The 25,167-nt window shown below is 38.8% G+C and overlaps 1 protein-coding gene across 7 annotated transcripts in view; it reads right to left on the bottom strand.

Moving 5' to 3' along the window:
* Nucleotides 1-25,167, bottom strand: part of LOC126190775 (E3 ubiquitin-protein ligase Nedd-4) — a 197,597-nt gene that overhangs the window by 14,666 nt on the left and 157,764 nt on the right. For all 7 annotated transcript variants that reach the window (XM_049931309.1, XM_049931312.1, XM_049931310.1 and 4 more), the window contains 2 exons: nt 8,858-9,098; nt 7,718-7,946 (listed from right to left, as the gene is read on the bottom strand). In XM_049931309.1, coding sequence (XP_049787266.1) covers nt 7,718-7,946; nt 8,858-9,098 — 470 coding nt within the window. The remainder of the gene's footprint in view (nt 1-7,717; nt 7,947-8,857; nt 9,099-25,167) is intronic.

The following is a 25,167-nucleotide window of genomic DNA, read 5'->3' as shown; positions in this document are numbered from 1 at the left end:
TAACAACAATTATCATGCCATTTGGGCTTTTCAAAAGCTTATGCATGATGTTTGGCCTTTGGAGAGCCTTTCCATGGTGTTTTGCATATCTTGACGACATCCTTGTCTATTAAAGTAGCCCAAGATCCACTGTTGCCATGTAACAACCATATTTTAATGCCTGAGCAAGGTCAGCATCTTTGTTAACCTCTTGAAAAGTATATCCGGAGTCATAGAAATTGATCCATGCCATTACAAGGCAAGGTACAGGCAATCCTGAATGTGCAGCACCCGCTCATGCACAGACAAACTGCTATCTTAGCGTGATAAATTTTTATTCGCACAATCTGCCTAATGCCACTTCAGTTCTGCAACCCCTGATGCAGCTCTACGCAGCCCTATGTTAATGGGAAGAACGTCTGTTAACTGGACAGATGGAATGGAGAGAAACTGTTTTGAGAAATAGAAAAAGTGCAGTGCCAAGCGACCATAGGTCATGAAGTAAGCCTATTTACTTTGCCAAAAACACAGGAGAAAGTACCACAACTTCAAAACTATGACAATTTGTATATTGTGTAGCAGAATAGCTACCAAAATAAATGGACATTAACACCACGTAAGTTAAAAATAAAATTAAGCCCACTGATGATTGCACAAAAGTGCTGAAACACATATGGATGAAACAAAACTGGAAAAAAGGTGTCTTGCAGAAGGTGGAACTTCTCATCCCATTTTCGTAGCAAGCACGGGCACAACAAGAAGAACTGCACCACAAGATGATTAATGGAGAGAAGCTTAATGAAGTCCAAATGAAGCCTCGCAGAAGCGATGCTGCTCACTCACTCAATGCATGGTGGTGAACTGCCCATGGCCGTGGATGCTAGCTGGACAGCCCATAGGGACAGTGCTTCAACAATGTGTTGGTGGCAGCTGGCAGTCACTCAAGTTTCCTCTCACGGAAGCTTTCAGTATCACAACCACATGGAGTACTTATGATCGTGGGTTGCTTGTTGTGTTTGAGGCAGTAAAATACTTCCACCCATTGGTAGAAGCTCATTGCTTTGTAATTTTCACTGACCACAAGCCCCTAACTCTTGTGTTTTGGAGCAATAATAGCTAGTGTACACCGCATCAATTTCGGCAGTTGGAGTATATGTCCCTGTTCTCCACAGACATCTCGCATATCTCAGAATTGACAAACTGTCACTGACTGCTTGTCGCAAGCTTGTGCCGTTATCTCTCCTGTGAATTCTGAGGATGTTGTCCAAGAACAGGAAATGACAACTGGACAACCTCCACCACGACACATCCAGCGGCCTACAGATTGAGCTAGTGCCCAATCGCGAACCTACCATTTAAATTTGGTGTGACGTTTCGAAAGGCACACACCGCCTCTTTCTCCCAGAGAAATTCAGGCACAGTACTTTCAACGATACCCACAGACTGTCACACCCTGGCATCGGCATTAATGTGTCGCTCATGGCTCATTTTGTCTGGCCAGGACTACAGAAAGACTCGCGTCAATGGCCACGCACCTGCAGTGATTCCCAACGTGTCAGTCAGGAGGCAGACCCATTCTCCTATCAGTCCCTTTCCTGATGTGACATGCCATTTTAGACATGTCCACATTGACACACTGTTGGCACACTTCCTCTGTTCAAAGGCAAGCAGTATCTTCTGACGATGGCACACTGCTTCACAAGCTGGCTAAAGGCTCACCCATAGTGGACATCACTGCCGACATCACCACAGCCTTCGTTGCCATCTGTGTGGCACACTTTGGCTGCCCATCATGTCACAAAGGATCACGGCCACCAGTTTGGCTGTGCGCTGTACAACTGAGTCGTCCGACTGTTGTGTACAGTTACACAGAGCTACCAGCTACCACCTGCCATCTAACATCATGGTCCAGCAGGTCCATCAAACACTGAAAGCTGCCCTAACTTGCCACGATGACAGTTATATGGATGCACTCCCGCTGGTACTGCTTGGCCCGCCAAGTAACACTGAAAGAAGAGATCGGCCCTTCACCTGCCGACCTTGTGTATGACAAGCTCTCACCATCTCCGGTGATTTTATGGAAGAGCAATCACCTTGTGATGTATCAGCCCCTCCACTGGCAGAACATCTGTGCACCCACGTTGTCTACCTCTGAACACCGAAATGGCATCACACCAGCAAAGTGTTCATAAATGCCAATTTACAGCACTGTACACATGTCATGCTGTGTACTAACACAGTAGTGGCACCACTTCCACAGCCACACTTGGGTTCATGCCACGCCTTCACCCACGGCGAGAGAATGCTCGACATCGAGTGCAAAGGCAAGCCAACCAAATTGTCAATCGACTAAGTCAAGCACAGAGCCCACACCCATGTCTGCCAATTACTCATGCACACCACCAGCTGTCAATGCACTGTCACGTGTGCCACAGCCCCACCACACCTTGCCCAGCCAGCCAGTACAGCTGCCCAGGCTGTACTCACTGTAAGCACCTGGGCCATCCCACCACAGCCACCAGCAGACTACATCATGCGCACTGGCCAGACCTGTCTTGATTCAAATGCCAGTGCTCCATCATAACACCACCACAGCCATTGCCTGCTGTATTCACTCTGTTGCCAGTGAGCTATGTCATCAGCACATTGCCTCCCAACCTAACTACAGAAACTATCTCCCGTGCAACCATCGCAGTTCCAGGAACTGCATTCACGTGACAACACCATATTCACATGAGTACAAATACTTTGCATGATCTCCCTACCTCTGATGAACCGAAACTTTAAGTCTGGACTGAATTCCATGCCCTACTCCCACAACCAAGTATGTCTATGAACTTTGAACCTTGAAACTCGTGAATGCCTTATTTCATTACCTTTTATTATCAGTGTTTTTTTCGAGATGACATATTTTCATGTTACTCATCACTAACCATCTCACCTTCATTACACTCGCGCTGACGTGACAACGAAGCACACAAAATCCAAACATCTGCCGCACAAGCTGGATGCCAGAACTTTCTTGCAGGTCTGCTCTCAAGAGAGGATCTGCAACGTGTGGTGCAGATTGGCTATACACAAACACTCACTCACTCCAATCTGTAGACAATGAACAGTTGAGCTTAATATGAGCTCCCCACAGACATGTACTGAAGTTTGTTGGGTGGTTTCCATTTGTTTGTGCCATCACTTCGTCACATCAATGAAACACATGGCACATTGTGACTGCGAGAAAAAGGTTCATTTCACTTTTGTCATTTTGGACATGTGTCCACTGTTCTCTTGCCCTCATATGATCGGACAATGTGCTCGTCACCAAAAGTGTACACCCTCCGGTGTCTGTGTTCGAGTGGAAATGTTATGCAAGCACAATTATCACGATCACCAGTTAATGGACATTGCAATCTGATTTTATTTTTGTCACTTGTTCATTTACTCAGTTGGCAGAATAAATATGATTTCAGCAAGTGTACTTATCAATTCCTGTTACCACACTGTCACAACAGCCTACAACCAGAATGAGGTGCTTAGGTGCGACAACAAAGTCGGCTCACTGCACGACTGGCATGTAAGTGTCAATACCCACACATTCCCACTTAACAAATAATACATGAAAAAGAAGAGGAGAGGAGAGGAGAGTGGCTAGGGTAGTGTGACAACAACAGCATAATCAGAAGTATGAAGACTAATGTTATTGTTCCTGTCTTTAAATTAACATTTTGGAAAACATTAAAAATGTAAAAATGCCCAAAATGACTTCCTTCAATTGTTTTCAAACGCTGGACCTGTGGTGATATTTCATCATAAAAACACCAGACGATACAAAACTGAATAAAGTGCAGTTTACTTTTGACACTATCGCTTTCTGTATTAACACACATAAGTTCATACTTACATTACGTATGTAAATTCAGTGCCAAAATGAAGCAGCGAGTCATTTGCCGCACTGGATGTTTATTATTTCTAGGGAACAGGATAGCATACTCTCTCACACAAATCAACAGTTTAAGTGTTACTTCTTTTAGTACCTCTCCGGTTGTGTGTGAACTCGGCATCAAGATAGTGGATACCATTCATTTGTTGCATTTTTCACTATCTTTGCTATGAGAGACATGCATAAGAGTTGGGAAGGTTCCATTTTCATGGCTACCACTTTGTAACTACTGACGAAATGTGGCTGCACCAATGTAAGCTACAGAATTCTGGTTATTCATTCTGAAATCTAGCCTCTTCCAGACTCTGCTAAGACATCTGTTGCCATGTTAGACAATGTAATAACCACCAATGTAAACCACCCTGATGTGATGCAAATTGGTGAAAGATAGAGGCCCTACGTCCACTTTTAAATTGTAAAATGACTATCAAAATAAACTGCTCCTGCATACCATCTATGGCACACAAAAGCTGAATACTGTACGGAGCCTTTGCATAACCTCTAATACACAAATTTACAATTGCGCAAGTCAGTTATTAGATTCTTCTTAAAAGTACGACTATATCCTCACCCTACTCGGTTATATCAGACATTAGTGTAGAAGCATCATAACCACTTAACTTTTCATCAATTTTGCATTTTTCAGTCAGCTAGCATGACTCGGCACTTGCTGTTACTGACAGAATGACAAATTTTTGATTCCTTGCAAAGGAAATGAAGCTGAAAAACCACAGTCAGAAATGGGGAGATCGAATGCAAAAGCGTGGTGACTTAAGCACTGTCAGGAAGAAAAAATCCATTAGATGCTGAGAATGTATGAACAGGTGTGCACCGCAAACAAAAAAAGATGAAGTGGTAAAATTATTCATAATACTCCAAGATAGCCCAGAAATAGGCCGAACATGAACTTCAAAGATGTGGGATAATTCTGTTCGAAGAAAAAATTATGAGGTGTCTGCTCGTGAGAGGCAGCCAGTACTAAAACATTCTGGAAAGTTATGTCATGGAATCAGTGGAAGTTTTACATAACCTTCTTGTGAAAATTATTGAAACCAAATGTCCAAAGAAGATCACTGTGGTATCCAGGAGAAAGAGAGATGGAGGAAAAAATTCTATTGGGATCAAAGACTGGAGAGTGTGATATTCACCAGTAATTTCAAACATGAAATGAGCTCCAATTCAGAATGTCACATTCTTTAATAAAACAAACTAAAAAAAGATGAATTTTTGATTTGTGTGACCATTGTGTCAGTAGTTGCTTCACAATAACTAGAGATATTTCAAATCCATCTTTGCAACTATTAAAAAATGCATATTTACTTTACCATATGTCATTTGTTTAATTGATTTAAACATTGTCAGAGCCATGATACTTGTTTGATTTCCACTTACATCTGGCAGGGTCACCTACTTTCATATTTTACAAGTATTCCTCCATTTGGCATTAATGTTTCAGCTTAATTTCATATTAGCTTGCTCCACTATTCGTTTCTTGATGTGAATATTTTGTCCTATTTTACGTATGGTCACCAACCAATTGTCCATCTGAATGAATAGCCACTGTCAAACTGTGGCCAAAAGCAGAGGCACTATTTGCTGCTTAGCATAATATGCTCAATGTCACTGGCTGCTGCACAATTATGCCATCTGGATACTTAGATAGATGGGAGTTCTTCCTTCCACCCACTGCAAGCCCCTGTCTCACATCTATTTTTACCTCGTACCACAATCCTAACTTCAGTAATCCTGCACTCACATCACCTTCTCTGTCTTTCTCTATTCTACCTACCTCTCCCTGAAGGATTTTTCCAAAATATGTTATATGAATGTGTGGCGTCTGGTCTTTCAGACATGTCAGGAAGACTAGACCCCACACAGAATCTGCAGCTGTGATATGTATTATGATAACTGAAGTTGACAGGGGGAGAAAGGAAAGGGGTAAGGAACTATTGATGTCAGCTGCCTCGGGACTATGTGGAATCAGCAGCAATGAGCAAAAATGTGTGCTGGACCAGGATTTGAATCTAGGATCTCCTGCTTATTAGGCAGTTGTGTTACCCACTGCGCCACCCAGATGCTGTGTTTATCACAATTGTGTGGACTATGTCCAGATAGCACAGCAGTTAATGCAACTGCCTAGTAAACAGGAGCTCCCGAGTTCGAATACCAGTTTGGCACAAATTTTAACTCATCACTGCTGATTCCACATGAAGTCCCAAGGCAGCCGACATCAATAGTTCCCTTCCCTCCCCTTTTCCCTTCCCTTCCCTTCACATAATTTGTCCAAAAGCCACCAAAATTCTCAGTCTTATTTTATGTCTGTCAACAACTTAATGCCGAAACTATTCAGTGAGTTGTTACCTTTATTCCTTAAATCATTTACATGCCAACAGTGTTTGTAGAACAGATCTGTCTGCATCTCAGGCATGTCCACAGAGGTAAATCGCATTGTTTTATTCACCAAAATTACTAAATGTATAAATAAAAATATTAACAAAAAACCTCAACAGTTCCTTAAAACTGAGAGTAATACCTCTTAGTCTCATTGCATGTATGTTGTTACAGTGTGATTATTTCAGTGAAACACAAACACGGAGTATCAAGAGAGTCGATTCGCCAGTCATTCCCTTAAAAGCATAAGGAAAACCACTTTCCTAATGGTAGAAGGCATGCAACATTACGAACTCTACAACACAGCTACTTTGTTTAAGCCCTCACAATATCTGAGGTGGAATAAGAAACTCATTATGAAAGGGATCGATTGGAGGTGGAATTACACACGAGAATTACAATCTGTCACCACTCTATACCAACTTAGAAATGGCAGTCATTTACAGGATTATACAGAAAGCAGTACTAAATTACTGAATCTTTTGCTATCACACACTAAGGGGTAACTTAAATATACGACGATTTCTATTTTTCGCCAGCAATTGATGACATCTAAGATTTCACTTTCTTTCACTAATGGAAATGTTTGTGAAGCACTGGAGAATTTATGTCTTTTCCACAAGAAAGCTTGAATATATTTTATCTCTGGATAAACACAGTGCATGAGGGACACACAAAATACAATACAGAAGACTGCAAAATAAAAACCACACATTTAAAAATTATGTCCCTATTTTGTACAATATCATTTCCTGGAAATGGGGGAAGAGTACACCAGCTGTATTAGTAACCACAGTGAAAATGCAAAGATATGGTATATCAATAAAGTCTGTATCTTAGAACTGAAATAATTTACAGGTCAAAAGATAGTTCTGCATCTTGAAACTTTGCTGTTCAATATTTAATGTATCTACTAGCAATTTTATATTAGTCTACAACTAAAATGGGTCTTTTGTCACTACTTTCCTATTACATGCCACCTAACAAACCTCATTTTCAATATTGTGTTTCTATACACTCCCCAATCAAAGTTTAATACCTATTTACCACTGGTATACTCTTCACCTATTACAATTTTTTTATAACCTTACATAGAAGACATTCAATGACAGACTAAAACAATATACAATGTTCATGTGTAGTCAACAATATTAATATGGTGCAGAACACTGCAGAAAATGGATGTTTTTAGTAAGGATATGCATCCACCAGCACCAGGAGAAAATTTTAGAACCACAACCAGCACACCACACATACACCAACACACACACACACACACACACACACACACACACACACACACACCCCAACACATGAAATGGCAAATGTTAAATCAAGTTTTTTTAGCAGCTTATTGTATAACAATAGGACGTAGCTTCAAATGAAAAAGGGTAACTTTTAAAAAATACATACCCTCCAGAACCACTGCACTGTTATATGATTTGGGTGGTAGTCACCCTTGTAAAGAGTATTTTGTTTCCAGTCTTTCACATCAATGTTTTGTATTCCACACATAAGCAATTCCAGTTCATGTTCATCAAATATTTTCACTAATGGCAAAGGCACCAAACCTTCAAATCCATTCAAAAATGCATTCATTTGCTCTTGGACTCTTGAAACAAACCTCCACTGTATGACAAGGCTGTCAACAAAACATATGTTTCCCTTTAACATTTCTATGTTTACTTTCACTCTCGCAACTATCGATACATTTCAGCAAAGTTAAATCCAAATTAAATAATCCCAATAAATTAATTTGTTACAAATTAATTAACAACTACACACATTACCAGTGTTTAATTAAGTATTCATCTGTTGAATAAAAGAAGCTGTCAAAAAATTGTTTTGATTAGATTTGAAATTTGCTTTGCTTCCTGTGAGATAATGTAAACAAGCAAAGATTTTTTGTGGCTGCATACCAAAATCCCTTATGAGTCACTGACTGTATACGTTTTCATTAAATTTATGAACTTCACGAGTGTTGTCCAAAGTCAGTAACTATGAATCCTATATAGTACTTGAGGGAGGGGTGTCTTTGTTACTGACTCTTTCACGACCACTCAGTGAACACTGAGAAAGTACTACATAAATAGCCTGATTTGCCTTACTATTGATCAATGTTGACTTAGTATTAGGCATTGTGCTGCTGGACTGCTACAATACAGAAGGAAGCACCATTAGGTAGGTAGTTGTAGTCAAGTGGTAACACTAGTGTGCATAGTAGTGTGTTTATGAAGAAATTACCAGATTGTTGAAATTCTGCAAAAGGGCATTCCATGTGCAAGAAATTTTATTCCAGGTTACAGCAAATGCCACTTTTATCACTGAATTTCTTACTGACAATAATTAAACACATTTAATTTCACAGTGGCTTCAATTAATACAAAATGCACAGTTACTCATAAGGTATCCTATATTTCAGTGTGTTAAGTATCACTGAAATTGTATACATTAACTTGCAGGAAGTTACTTTTTACTTATTCAGTGCAACCTCTTATTCTGTAACCTCTTATTATGTAAGCATTTAAGAACATAAATTATGAACATAATTACCTAATATATTCATCTTTATTTTCATTTGTAACAGGAATGTTTGCTCCATCAGGTTTCAGTTCACGCTGTGAAAAGTGGCCAAAACTTTCCTCATCAACACAAAATGTCAGTTCTAATTCACTTGGATCATTTTCTTTTATCCATAAAAGTGAATTGTAATACTCTGAATCAACACTCTCCATGTCCTTCAAGTCAATTGGCTTATTCAACATCATTTTATAAAATGGACGGATAAAAAAGGCTGCAAATAATAATTTCTGGCTTATTATTCACCATTTTAGCAAGAGAAAAATATTATGTAAGCATGCAAATATGTCTAGAATTATATTTTGTAAGTGTTTTTCATCCCCCCTCCAATGAATGGTGTATTTCTCAATATTTCACAATTGTCTACTCCCACTCACAGAAACGAAATTCTGTCACTGGGAGGAAAGTATGTTACTTTACCCAATTAATTCCAAACCTACTGAAAAAGTGCATAATTTTTTTGTAACTGAGATAAATTAACCGATTCTGGTTAACAGATTTTTAGCAAAAACATACGTAGTGCCATAAGCTTCAGGCATATGAAATAAGTCCAATGAAACAGAAAGTACATTAAAAGCCATTTCAAAAAATTCTCCTTCCCGTTTTTGTACGAAAAAGTCTTACAGAAAAGTTAACATTACAGTAAAGCGAAGCATTGTGACACAGGAATGAAATAATAATGCACATATAAGTGCACAACTGATCCCATACAATTGAGCTGACAGTTACTGGAAAATATTTTGTTCAATACTTTGTGTACATTTTTAAGTACAAGAAATCAAAAAGCTTTAAGTGCAACTGGAGAAAAAAAAAGTCAGTGCATGTAACCTACCTGAAATGTGTGACACATTCCTTATACAAATAATTCTAAATGCTTTGGGCTACACTTTTCTCTATAACCTGAACCACTCAACTTTTTCCATTTAACAAAGCATCTGTTGGCAACAGGTACAGGGTTGACAGTAGTTGACTCTAAGATTGGAATATTATGATTCACGAAAACCAACACAATCATCAATCAGGCCAAGGAAGAGCAACAGATGGACTGAATACTAACAGAAAATGATTGGAACCCTTTCCGGTTGAATTTTAAGAGAGAGAAGTAGTCAAATTGCAGAAAAGTTCAGTAGACTATAAGAGAAGATGGAGCACTAAAAGACAAGAAATTTGTTACATGGGAGGATAGGTACAACAAGAAGAAGAATTATATGGTTTCATGAAGGGACTCATTTGCTATTGCATAGCAGGATATATCTGACAGACTGGTTCCTATGCTTTGCACTTTTGCAGAAGTAAAGGGAAGGAATATCAACTGCTGCACCCTTGTACAAGTGCAGCATTGTCATTCTGCAGCTGTGTTATGACTTTGTAAGCCCACTAACAAAAATCCATCACTCCCTTAAAAGATCACACATCATTTCAGAGAATTGGAGATCAGGCCTGCTTGCTGATCAGCTAGGAGCTGGCTCATGGTCATGACACAGCACAAAGTAAGGGGGTTGGCTTGGAGTGACTAATGGTGGGGGAAGGTGGGGTGAGGGGAAAGGAGGAACTGGAACAAGGTAGCTTCACAAGAGAAACTGTTGTCAATGAGTCTCATTTTACATTCATTAATGTTATGTACTATGGATATTTGTACAAATGTGTTCTGTGGCAATTTATTTTTCTCAGACTGCTGTATAAAATGACAAATGATAATTAAATGAAACTTATACCTCTGAACATTTTGATGAAGTGAAGAACTTGGGCAACTAAGTACAAACATGATATTTATTATGACTGAAGCAGCCTTCTGATGAATGCTTTGTAGGGCAAAATTTAAATTGAGACTAATGTCAATGACTATTATTATTTTTATTTTTCACTAAAACATCTATGTCTGGTACCACATTCTGAGCACTGGTACTTCAAAGACAATCTTTTGAGTTGAAGTCTGTCAGTGACCTAGTGACACTATAATACATACGAGCTACATAAAATTTTTTTCCAATTATGTTTATCATAAATATGATTTACATTTGTTATTCTGTACAGCTTTAGATACTGAGTGTCAATTAAAATACAATACGTATTTTAACTTTTCTAAATAATTCTGTATTATGATTTAATTGTTATGGATCATTGCTAGTAGGGAAAGTTAGGAAAACCAATGTTTTTTTGCAGGGAGCAAAAACTTGTCTAGAAGTGCTGTCTCTGGACATGAGTGTAACATCAGAGCAGTGTGTGCTAAAGACATATTTGGATGTGAGACTTTGAAGTGAACGAATGCAATTGGTATACAGCATAAAACCTTGGGCATATGTGAGACAATAACTAGTGAGGCACCACAAGCATGACAAGTGTGAGCAGATGTAAGAGACTCCAATAACATCAGGATCCTGCTTCACAATTGGTCACTGCTGATCAAGGCGTGCCTACAATATTACACAACAACGATGACACCTTAACATCTGCAATGAACTGTAAGACTGTTTCATTTTCATTCACATTTGAAACTTTGCGAGACATTTGCCAGTGGCATAATTTGAGTGACTTTAACTGAATAATAGTTAACATGCAAAGTTTTGCACCTCTGCTTCTCACTCTGTCTTTTGAATGTCCATAATATTCTGCAAGAAAGGTATTGTAATGTTACTGTTGTAAACTGAATTTTTTCATTGTGTTCAGAGCTCTGAAGTGCGCAAAGCTTCGTAAGACACCATTGCATTCCAACAACATATAGGCATCCTGCACAGACCTGTTGTAAATTGATCTGGGTGTGTGTGGCCATTGCTTAAAAGTTCTTATCTCAGTCCTCATGCTACTTTTAACTGATTTCTATTTACTATGCTGCAGGCCCAACACAACGTAAAAAAGATTTAAAAAGAGCTACTCACCATTTTAAGCACTGTGCCTATGTATATAAGCTAACAACTAACGCTATGCTGAATCTAACAATGGTCATTCCCTTGCAGGGAGCACAATGTTTGCACTTCCCCTGTATTACATAATTAAATTTCACTGCCCCATTTTATCACGAGCACTCACTTCTCAAGGCAGCAAGGGAGTGTTAGCGCCTTTCCTTACTTATCTGCCTCCTGAACTGTTACAACATTGTGATCATCCAATGTTGACATAAGTCATGACAGTGAAGTGGTGTGTTTGTGCCACTCAATTACATGGAATAAGCACAATAAGGTGAGTAGATGAAGACACATGACAGAAAAAGTTATGTTTGGGCAAGCTAATAACCACACCCAGAATGAAGACACCAGATTTGCTGGTGTATCAATACTGAATATCTAGTATATCTATGCATAATTGTGTATCACTCACAGACATATAACAGTGGTTAAAGAAAGACCCCAACCTACAGGAACCAGAGATGAGTTTCACATGTTATCAGTGACAATCAGATTTAACCACAACACAAACTGTCAGTGAATGCAGGTCCATCTCAACCATTAATGAGCAAACCTTAAATGAGCCAAAGGGCACTGTGAGTTGGCTTGCATGAAAGTGACAGTTTTTGTCTGGTGTGTTAAAGCATGTAACTTTCCTCAAGGCTAATGATTTCAACTGAATGAATTTTTCTTCTCCTGACATACAGCCTTGTTAATTACTAAATTATCATACTCTTTACATGTTTGTTAGCTTTTCTTTCTATGGTGGTCTGTCCAAAGTCATTGCACTCAAAAATGTGACATTCTGTATGTCTTAATAATGCGGTGACTGAATACTGCCTTACATCTTCAAGTGACTTTTGTAATTTAATATTAAAGCTTATCAAAGGATATAAATGTTTAAGGGTATGATCTGGTTGCAACTTAAAATTTTTACTGAGTTCATGAGCTGTACTCTGACACTGAAAGAGCACTGCTGATGACAGCCAGGAGTTCAAGCTTATGTTACATGGCAGAAAGTTTTAACTTACTAAGATTTATTAATTCATTACCGCCCCCCCCTCCCCCCCCCCCCCCCCTCTCTCTCTCTCTCTCTCTCTCTCTCTCTCTCTCTCTCTCTCTCTCTCTCTGTGTGTGTGTGTGTGTGTGTGTGTGTGTGTGTGTGTGTGTGTGTGTCCGTCCATTTTCTCGATTTTTGACATTATCTGCAGTTCCACTGTCATTGCTTCTCACTTCAGCAAATGTTTCTAGTTTCAAAACATATTAATGACATTTACTAGTGCCATCTGGATTGACAAAACAGTTCTTGTGAGTGCTTTATATTTTATGGAACAATGTTAAGATAGTCTGGCTTCAGCTGCCAGAGGTGTGTGTGTGTGTGTGTGTGTGTGTGTGTGTGTGTGTGTGTCTCTTACACATATTACATTATGTATAATGGGTAGCTCCAAGAGATGAAATTGTGAAGGTGACAGAGGAACCAATATGCAAAAAGAGAAGCCCGAGTAGAAATCCATAGGTAACACATAATATGTTAAATATTTAATTGATGACAGAAGACAATATAAAAATGCTGCAAATATGGATGCAAAAGGGAATACAGAAGTGTGAACAATGAAACTGACAAGCAGCAAAATGACTACTAGAGAAGTGCAAGTTGCAGAAGGATGGGTGACTATAGGAACGACAGATGTGGTATGTGAAGGTAGAAAAAGTTTAAGGTTTGCCAATAACATTTTAATTCTCTCAGTGTGTTAGTTAATTAAATGTTCCGTAAAGGATCTAATTTTATTTTATTTTTTAAATCAAAATTATGTGGAATTGACCAATTTACAGGATATGTACACATCATTAGTTGCAGTTGGCTGCTACACGGTGGCCATTTACAAGTTTTTAAATGGCACACTAATGTAAAGTTACCATTAATCAACATATTTTTCCAATTTCACCCTAAAATTACATTTAGAACTACTTTTTTTAAAGGCAACTTACCAGTTTTTAAATTAAAAAAAAATTGCTATAAAATAGAAGCTGTGAAAAAAAGAGTTAAGAGTCAGATAGTTAGAACTTGCTTTACTCCCTGTCAGACATTTGTTATTGGGGAAAAAATTATATATTTTTTGACACATACTGAACTCCTTTCTGAGCCATTGACAGCTTCAATAATGAGTAGTACGAGTAGTGTTTTCTTCTTGAAAGAGGTAGGTATTGCATCACTTGAACACATTTGAAAAATAAATGCACAAACACAATGATGTTCAGCTCCAGTTTCACCTCAAACAGTGGGTGGCTGAATGGTCTCTTTAAGATAGATCCCATGTATGGCAACATAGTACTCAGCCACATCTTAGAACCAAGAAACACATTTGTTTGTCTGCTTGCTAAAGATGTTATTAGATGAAAATGCAGACACTGTAACATGGAAATTTTATGTGGCTGGTGTTTTGAATTATGGTGCATGAGATACTGGTAGGTTTCAGGCCTGAACTACTTTGTTTACAATGTTGCCAACCTCAGCAAACAATTGCACGGTAAACGTAACCAAATACTTTGTGCACTTCACTTTTTGCCTCTTGCTTGTTATTCTCTTCACTTACATTGAAATGGTTTGAGGAAGACACTCTTAACAGCACAAGGGATTGGCGACCAATGTGTCAATTTTGTTTTCGCACAAACACAAGTGTAAGCTGGCTGACCTTTAAGAGAGGCACAGGGCTTGTTTCCCCTTGCACTGCTTCTCACCAACTAAGCATTCAAAATTTTGATTTGCTTGTTCTATGTGTTGTCTGCAACACAGTGAGCTTACTGATGGTAATGTGAATAAGTTATTTTCAACTATTTTCATTCTACGCATCTTGTCAATTTCACTTTTATCACCGATTAGCATGGGTTGCATGGTCCATGAAAGTTCTCTGCAATACACTAATCAGGGCTCATATGCGACAGACTTGAGAGCAATGTTCTGCAATTTTGTAGTTGTCGAACTGGATGGGGAAAAGACAGATAATGTCAAGAAACACCTTAAATCTGAAGCGCACAGTTCACCAATGAGAAAATGCTGCTCCTTCTCAGCAGAAACAATCATTTGCTGAAAGCATAAATCGTGCCTAAAGAAGAAAATGAGCGAAGACTCTACTCGAAGAGCTCCTATTACAGAGAAGAAAGTATATTTTCTCTTTTGTTACTGCTTTATCACCAATACCGATTCTTCCACTTTTTTTCTGTCAGTTTTATATTCCAGCATATAGCATGGGAAAGTTTTAAATTTATATGTCTCTCCATTTTACACACACACACACACACACACACACACACACACACACACACACACACACACGCACCCACCCCTTTTTTACCAAAAATAGATGCTATTTATGCCAAAACTGGATGCTAATTTTATCCATGTGCTAGCATTTCCAACTTCGTAACTATAACTACACACGCTTCGCATTTTTGCTATCATTTACTTCCCATAAAATATGCCCGAAGTTTAAGGCTATTGAACTAACAAAAAAATTAATAACATGGTGTCTGATAACACAATTTCTTTTTCTATTTCTATGCAGCTAGTAAAATTTCACTCACACTTTGGATACCAATGTGATTATTTTATTTCTATGAGAAAAACAGTCCAAAATGAACTAACAACCACACTGCAGTAGAAAAATTATCTACTTGTCAGATGACGAGGTCAGCACACACGTTTCAAAATTGAATTAGTAAAATAAGTAGCTTCATTCAACTGAATGCAATGATCCTCTGTGACCTATTATTTGATGGAGAAATACATCTATGGTAGAGGCATGTCACAACTCAGATTTGCCACAGCTCTGAAATGTAAACAGGTCTTGATCACATAATTCTTAAGCATTATGGTTTTTAAAAGCTGTGGAATAAATTGTATATGGGAATTAATGATAAAAATATGTACATAACAACATTACAAAAAGGGAAGTCGCTACTACCATATAGCGGAGATGGTGAGATGCAGATAGGCCCAACAAAAAAACTCTTACAATTAAAGGTTTCAGCCATGGGGTGGCAGACAGTGAAGTGCTGCAGGTCAGACGGAGAGAGGTGGTGGTGGTGGTGGTGGTGGTGGTGGTGGTGGTGGTGGTGGAAAAAGGAGAGAAATGGAAAGACTGGGTGTGATGGTGGAGTGGCGGCTGCGTAGTGCCCAAATGGGAACAGGGCAGGGGCTGAATAGGTGAGGACAGGGACTAATGAAGGTTAGGCCAGAAGGGTTACGGGACCATAGGATGTATTGCAAGGAAAGTTCCCACTTGTGCAGTTCAGGAAAGGTGGTGTTGACGAGAAGGATCCATATGGCACAGGCTGTGAAGCAGTCAGCGAAATGAAGGATATCATGTTTGTCAGCATGTTCAGCAAGAGGTTGGTCCACTTGTTTCTTGGCCACAGTTTGTCAGTGGCCATTCATACGGACAGACAGCTTGTTGGTGGTCAAGCCTACATAGAATGCAGCACAGTGGTTGCAGCTTAGCTTGTAGATCACATGACTGGTTTCACATATAGCCCTGGCCTGTGACCAGATAGGTCATGTTAGTGACCAGGTGTAGTGACCAGATGGTGGTGGGAGGATGTATGGGACAGGTCTTGTGTAAGGATGGACAAGTATATTGTGTAGGTTCGGGGCTGACTGAATACCACTGTGGAAGGTGTGGGAAGGATAGTGGGCAGAACATTCCTCATTTCAGGGCATGATGAGAGGTAATCAAAACCTAGGTGGAGAATGTAATTCAGCTGCTCCAGTCCTGGGTGCTCCTGAGTTACAAGGGGAATGCTCCTCTGTGGCCAGATGGTGGGACTTTGGAAGGTGGTGGGAGACTGGAAAGTTAAGGCATGGGAGATTTGTTTTTGTACAATGCTTCAGTGAGACCCTCGATATATTTCAAGAGGTACTGCTCGTCACTGCAGATGCGACGACTACGGGTGGCTAGGCTGTACAGAAAGGACTTCTTGGTACAGAAAGCATGGCAGCTGTCGAAGTGGAGGTATTGCTAGCCACCTTAAGGTGGAGGTCAACATCTATGCAGGTGGTTCGTTGGGTTGAGTACGACCAGGTGAAGCAAATGGGGGAGACGTCGTCGAGGTTCTGGAGGAATGTGGATAGGGTGTCCTCACCCTTGATTTTTAGGAAGGGTTCCTCTAGAAGGCCCATGAATAGGTTGGCATAGGCTGGTGCCACGTGGGTGCCCATAGCCATTCCCCAGATTTGTTTGTACGTAATACCTTTAAAGAAGAGGTAATTGCAGGTGAGAATATAGTTGGTCACAGCAACTAGGAAGGAGGTTGTTGGTTTGGAATCTGTCAGGCATTGGGAAAGATAGTGTTCAATAGCGGTAGGGCTATGGGGATTAGGAATGTTAGTGTAAAAGGAGGTGGCATCAACAGTTATGGGCAGGGCACCTTGTGGTAAACGGATAGGGACCATGGAGAGTCAGTGGAGGACGTAGTTGGTATCTTTTATATAGGAGGGCAGATTCCAGGTAATAGATTGACAGTGTTGCTCTACAAGAGCAGAGATTCTCTCAGTGGGGGCACAGTAACCAGCCAAAATGGGGCATCCTGGGTCGTTTGGTTTATGGACTTTAGGAAGCATATAGAAGAGAGAGTGCATCGAGTGGTAGGGGTGATTATACAAATGGACTCCAGGGAGAAGTTCTGGGATGGGCATAAGGATTTGAGTAGAGACTGGAAATCCTGCTGGATTTCTGGAATGGGATGACTGTGGCAAGGTTTGTAGGTGGAAGTACCTGACACCTGGCAGAGTCCTTCCGCCAGGTAATTCTTGTGGTCCAAAAGAACAATAGTGGAGCCTTTGACCATTGATATAATTATAAGGTCAGGATCAGTTTCTAGAAGATGGACTGCATTTTTTCTGCAGATGTAAGGTTAGTTTGCATGTTGAGGGATTTGGGGAATGGTGGTGAGGCATGTGATCTACAAGCAATGCTGCAACCATTGTGTTGCATTCTATGTAGGCTTAACAACCAACAAGCTGTCTATCCATATAATGGACACCGACAAACTGTGGCCAAGAAACAAGTGGACCACCCTCTTGTTGAACATGCTGACAAACATGATATCCTTCATTTCAATGACTGCTTCACAGCTTGTGCCATATGGATCCTTCCCACCAACACCACCTTTCCTGAATTGTGCATGTGGGAACTTTCCCTGCATTACATTCTATGTGCCTGTAACCCTCCTGGCCTAACCTTCATTAGTCACTGTCCTCACCTATCCAGCCCCTGCCCTGTTCCCATTCCAGCACAACACAGCCACCACTCCACCATCACTCCCAGTCTTTTTTTTCTCTCTTTTTCTGCTACTTTCTCCTCTCCCCCACCACCACCTCTCCCCTGCTCTCCGTCTCACCTGCAGCACTTCGCAAGCTTTAATTGTGAGAGTATTTTTGTTGTGCCTATCTGTGACTCAACACGTCCACTATGTGGTGAGTAGCAACTTTCCTTTTCATAATATTGATACATTCCGTCCTGGATTTTCCACTGTTACATAATAATATTAGTATGCGCCTTAGTTATCCGTACACTGAAATTTCAGTTGATGTCTTACTTACATTTAAATCAAACTTTAGTAAAGAGCTCATGAGACTAGGCATATAGACTGAACAGAACACAAATCTCTACTCATGTAGGCATTTTTAACAGTGCCGTTGCCTATATGGGAACCAGCAGCAAATTGAGTGTGGCGTTTAAGCTATCTATACAGTAAACGAAGATTAGTAAGTGCCTCTAGCATTAAACATAGATGTGAAGTCGAAGTGTAACTTCACGAACAACTATACATTGCAATGACCTGTATGTCAGATAGTCATGAACAACTTGACAAAGATACATTCATGCTACTTTTATGGAGGAGAAAGTCATGTTGACAGCATGAAATGGATGGTTGTTACATAGCATTGAACATTACAGGGAGTGTTGTTAGTCAATAATCAGAACATAAGATGTAAGATATATTTGCATCCATTAACTGGTGTGGTACAATATTAACATAAAACCAACACAGATAAGAAATAAAATGTAAGCTGTGAAGGAACAAATTTACAACTAACACTGGATTAAATGTTACGTAAGTATCACAAAGTATAGTTTTATTACAAAAGTCAAACATATAATGGATGGCATATACTGGATGAACCATTTGGGTAAGCACAGATGAGTGGCAACAAACTGGAATAAAACAGAAGATAACATTAAAATTTTCTTTTCAGTTTAATAGTAAAAAGGATGAAGGTGTAATATCAGAAAGTATAACAACCTAGCTTGTTTTGTTGAGTGAGGACAATTGAAACAGGTCTTAGCATATTGTGGTTAAGGATGTAGAGTTAGGATTATTAGCTGACAAAAACTGATGACCAGGCAACAGTAATGCAGAAATAGTGGTCATACTAGTTCAGAATTAATGGATTCCACTTCAACATGTAATAATATGAAATATAATGCAAAAGTATATAACAGTTTGGAAATGCAGAACTACATCTAACAAAAATAAGCCCTTTAAATGGTAGTGAAGCCCAAACATTCAACTTTCCTAAGATTAACCACAATGTAATGTACAGGTAATGTAACTATATTCAAGATGAGAAGTTAAATTTACTGTGCCCATACCCATTATAGCTTACTATATGTTAATATCTTCTGCCCTGTTAGATGGCCCACCTTTTTCATGGATCATTCTAATGTGGCTGTCTTGCCAGGCTTCCTCTACAGGACAGATGAGATGCACCCTAAGAGACGGAGCCACTGTTCTCATAGGCTGCCACCACAATGTACCTGCCCTGCTGTGTAGATCCTTTAGTTACAGATTCTGCATAGTGCATTGGTACTTTGCATTTTGCCAACATTGGTGCTTTATGCTGTTCATTTGACTGACTTTACAATTTTATTGCAACATATGCCTGCTTCCTCACTGTGGGTTCCACATCATGGGGACAGTAACTTTAGCTACTTTTTTTTTTAATATAGTTGCATTACGTACTCAAGCAGCTGTCAACTGTATGTATGTTGACTGATGTTTGCGAATTGTTAGCCAAGACTGCTAAAGACAGTGTTATTCAGCATAAATGCATGTAGGGGGATTGACTTTCCAATAATTATGTAACTTTACATCAGTATGTATTCTTTTTCATCATTTGTAAATGAATCAGTATCCAAGACGGCGCCGAATGAAAAGTGTAACGACACGTCTGTCTCTACCAAAACGGAAAAAAACCAGCAGTTCTACATGTAAGCAATGCAGAAAATGTGTGATAAAAGGAATCTTATGCGTAAAGTGCAATTTTTGGCTTGATGAGAAGTTCGCAAAAGTGAACCTGAAATTCATTAGTGACGAAGTCCCGTGGACATGCACTGACTGTTTGCAGTGGGAAACATCAGAACTTGTAAGTACCATAAAGGCAAAAGAAGAAATAATTAAATGGCTACAAAGTGATATCGAATTCTCAAAAGAGAGATTCAGTCTCAAAGAAGAAAACGCAAAGCTAAAAAGCTAATCGGCAAGCTGAGTATGTGGAAACCCATAACAGAACAAAACAAACAAACAAATGTGAGGACTCTTGTGTGCAAACTCCGTTACTGAGCAAAAAACAAAACCGTGAAAACTTACATGTGCATATTCCGGCAAAAACAGTGTCAGGAAGCGAAACACGTGGTAATTCCGTAAACTCCCGCGTGCAAACTCCGTTACTGAGAAGTAAACAAACCTGTGTAAACTGGCATGTGCAAATCCCAGTGAGAACAGTGGTGGAAAACGAATCGTGCGGTAAATCTATAAGCAAATATAACTGGAAAACTGTGACGTATAAGAAAAAAGATAAATATGAAAGCAATCCAGCAAAATAGATCGACAAAAGTGATTTCTTTGTTATTGGCGATTCTGTGTTAAAAAATGTAGTGGTTCCGAACTGTAAAGTCGATGTTCGCCCTGGAATCCGACCACAGCAGATTGTGAAACATTTCAACAACATTAGGAACACGGAAAAATCCAACCAAAACAACAATGATTCCAACACAAATTTTAAAGGCATGATAATTCACATAGAGACCAACTCTATTAGAAGCAGCAGACAAGAAGAAATCATAAATGATATTCGTAATGTAATTCGGTCAGCCAAAGGTTTGTTTACAAGCTCCAGAATTGTTATCAACGGAATTCTACAAAGAAGATCGGTGAGTAACGTGTATATAAACAAAATTAACACTGGCAGCAGGGAACAGTGTGATGAACTTGGTGTTGTATTTGTGGACCCAAATAAATTTCTCGATGACAAATGTCTTGGTAGGGATGGCCTGCACCGTAACAGACTAGGTGCAATGACTTTCAGCAAAATGCTCCTGGACTTGTGTAAAATTATAAAAAATAAGGGAAACTAATACAGTCTGCAGGGGGGTGACTATCCAAGAATACCATATGCAAACAAAAAATGCAAGTGTAATCATAATAAGGAAGCAGTTGAACCAACACAGAACGACATTAAAATGAAAAAAGTGAGAATGCAAATAGTGTTGGAAAAAATTACTTAAATGTTGTTCACGAAAATATATGTTCCCTAGCAAATAAGACCCAACAACTAGAAGTGGAGCTGGAGTCTACAGAGTGCTCAGTTGTTTGTCTCACTGAGCATTGGTGCAATGAAGCTGAAATTAATCAATTAGTCTTGCAGTCTTATAATTTAGCGTGTGCATACTGTAGGACTTCTATGAAGTGTGGAGGGTGTTGTATTTATAAGACCAGAAGCGATTTAGGTGTAATCAGTGAAGAGCAACATTTTGAACTGGCAGCAGTTGAAATCAGGGACCAATACAGGTGTAGAAATTTATCTTATGTATATACAGATCTCCTAGTGAAGACTCCAACATCTTTTTCTCCAAACTTAATCATGTTCTTGACAAGATATCCACTCCAAAGAACCACATTCTCATATGTGGAGACCTAAATGTAGATAAACTGAATCCTGATGCTACATGGGACTCATTACTAAGCCTTGCTCAAATTTTCAATGTAGTTCCAATGGTTAACAGTGCAACAAGAATAACAAAATACTCAAAGACAGCTGTTGATCAGGTATTAACAGATTTAGGCAAAGAAAACTGTGAGGTGGTGGAAGCAGAGCTAGGATTATCTGATCACTCAGGTCAAATCGTTAATATAAAAGTGGCTCCAGAAGAAGAAAAGAAAAATGCATATTTACAGACGAATTTTTTCTAAACAAAATAAATATGAGTTTGCCAAACAGATAGCAGGACAAACATGGGACTCAGTATACTCAGAGGTAGATGCAAATGAAAAATTCAAAAATTTCATGACATTGTTTAAATTAAATTTTGAAGAAACATTTCCTAAAGTGTTATGTCCACTATCAACAGCAAGAAAAAACAAGTTGGACACAAAAGACATCAAAAAATCGCCAAACACTAAAGTACCTGAGCTCCATTAAACACAGCCAAACTAATCTTGCTTTCTCACTCTTTTATAAAAGATATAGGAAAACATATAGGAAAATACTGCTCGCAGCAAAGAGAGCACATAACTCCAAATTGGTGCTATCTGCTGAAAACAAAAATAAGGCAATATGGAAGATTGTAAAGCAGGAAACTGGTACCAGGAAAATGAATCTGTCAAACTTGAAAATCAAAGAGGAAGGGACTCTAATAAAAGACCCAATATATTTGGCAAACTATATAAATGATTATTTTAGTAGCATAGGAATAAAATTACAGGAAAATTTTCTAACAGCCCCTCAGGTCAAAAAGCCAAATAATGGTGTATCACACTCACTGGTGTTATTCCCTACAACACAAGAAGAGGTCTACAAAGCAGTCAGCAAACTGAAAAACAAAAACTCAGCTGGTCTGGATGAAGTCCCGATTTTTATAATTAAGGACTGTATCAAGTGCCTACTTCCACCTTTAGTTGATATTATAAATCAATCTTTCAGGCAGGGCTACTTTCCAGACTATTTAAAATATGCTAAATTACTACCTCTCTTCAAAAAAAAGGTGATGCAAGAAAAATTGAAAATTATAGGCCAATTTCTCTACTCTCAGGCTTTGCAAAAATATTAGAAACTATTATGAAAGATAGGCTTATGAATTATTTAAATAAATAAAACTTACTGCTGTTGACCAGTTTGGATTTTGATCAGGGAAAAGCACAGAATCAGCAACAGCACACCTCACAAAACACATTCTTGAAGGATTAGATAAAGGGAACTACAAAACAGGTATATTTCTTGATCTAACTAAAGCGTCTGATACAGTAGACTACAACATATTGTTAAATAAGTTAGATGAACTGGGAATAAGGGGACTTGTGAAAAAGTGGTTCCAGTCATATCTAAAAAATAGAAGACAGATAACTGAAACCTCACATATTTCAAGTTGCTCAAACTATATTGTAAACTATACTTCAGACCCAAATTATGTAAATATAGGTGTCCCACAGGGTAGTGTCCTTGGCCCAATACTATTTCTCATTTACATAAATGACTTCCCACAGAGCATCAAGCATGGACAAACAATACTATTTGCAGATGACTCAAATGTTTTAATCAGTGACAAATCACCAGATGCACTGAAAGAAAAAGCCAAACAAACACTGAACAGTGTACGTGAGTGGGCATAAAATAAAAAAAAATGCTGTTAACTTCTATGTCTGCAAAAAACCACACTATAACAACTTTAAGTTAAATGATGAAACTATAGAATGTGTAGACTATACAAAATTTCTTGGTATGCATGTTGACAGTCAGTTAAAGTGGGAAGAACATGTTAAAATACTTAGTAACAGAATCGCTACAGCATGCTATGCTCTTAGAATTCTGACTGCAGTGTGTGATACTGCATGTGTCAGATCTGTATATTTTTCTTATATCCACTCTGTTATTACCTATGGAATAATATTTTGGGGAGTCAAGTGTAAAAATATTGAAATAGTTTTCAAATCACAGAAAAGAGCAATTTGTATAATAACCAAGAGTGGCAGTAGGGCTCACTGCCTTTAACATTTCTAAAAGCTGGAAATCCTAACTGTCCCCTGTGAATACATTTTTCAAAGTATTATGAAACCAATACAATCTGCACCTAGAGAGGAAAAATAAAGTTAAAACTCAGCAGAGCTTGTTGTACAATGCCGTTAAATTATATAATAAATTACCCCAAAATATAAAAGATATTGACACAATTGGACAGTTCAAAACAAAACTAAAAAATTTTTTATTAAATAAAAATTTTTTTATTAAATAAAAGTTGTTATGCAGTAACGGACAATCTGAATTAAAACACGTAGCCTGCATTGTAATACATGAGGAAATAATTATAATATGAAATCCAGAATTGTACAGTACTTTAAGAAAATGTCAGATCCCTTAATCGGGCAGGTAGGTTAGAAAATTTAAAAAGGGAAATGGATAGGTTGAAGTCAGATATAGTGGGAATTAGTGAAGTTTGGTGGCAGGAGGAACAAGACTTTTGGTCAGGTGAATACAGGATTATAAATACAAAATCAAATAGAGGTAATGCAGGAGTAGGTTTAATAATGAATAAAAAAATAGGCGTGCTACTACAAACAGCATAGCGAACGCATTATTGTGGCCAAGATAGACACGGAGCCCATGCCTTCTACAGCAGTACAAGTTTATATGCCAACTAGCTCTGCAGATGACAAAGAAATTGATGAAATGTATGATGAGATAAAAGAAATTATTCAGGTAGTGAAGGGAGACGAAAATTTAATAGTCATGGCTGACTGGAATTCCAGAGTAGGAAAAGGGAGAGAAGGAAACATAGTAGGTGAATGGATTGGGGCTAAGAAATGAAAGAGGAAGCCGCCCGGTAGAATTTTGCGCAGAGAACAACTTAATCATAGCTAACACTTGGTTTAAGAATCATGATAGAAGGTTGTATACATGAAAGAACCCTGGAGATACTAAAAGATGTAAGATAGATCATATAATGGTAAGACAGAGATTTAGGAACCAGGTTTTAAATTGCAAGACTTTCCAGGGGCAGATGTGGACTCTGACCACAATCTATTGGTTATGAACTGTAGATTAAAACCGAAGAAATTGCAAAAAGGTGGGAATTTAAGGAGACGGGACCTGGATAAACTGAAAAAACCAGAGGTTGTGCAGGGTTTCAGGGAGAGCATAAGGGAACAACTGACCGGAATGGGGGAAAGGAATACAGTAGAAGAACAATGCGTAGCTCTGAGGGATGAAGTAGTGAAGGCAGCAGAGGATCAAGTAGGTAGAAAGACGAGGGCTAACAGAAACCCTTGGGAGACAGAAGAAATATTGAATTTAATTGATGAAAGGAGAAAATATAAAAATGCAGTAAATGAAGCAGGCAAAAAGGAATA

The sequence above is a fragment of the Schistocerca cancellata genome, chromosome 6 (assembly GCF_023864275.1).
Source record: "Schistocerca cancellata isolate TAMUIC-IGC-003103 chromosome 6, iqSchCanc2.1, whole genome shotgun sequence".
In the NCBI taxonomy this organism is placed as follows: domain Eukaryota; kingdom Metazoa; phylum Arthropoda; class Insecta; order Orthoptera; family Acrididae; genus Schistocerca; species Schistocerca cancellata.
The sequence above is the reverse complement of the archived record's forward strand: the minus strand, read 5'-3'. Positions and strand labels throughout refer to the sequence as shown.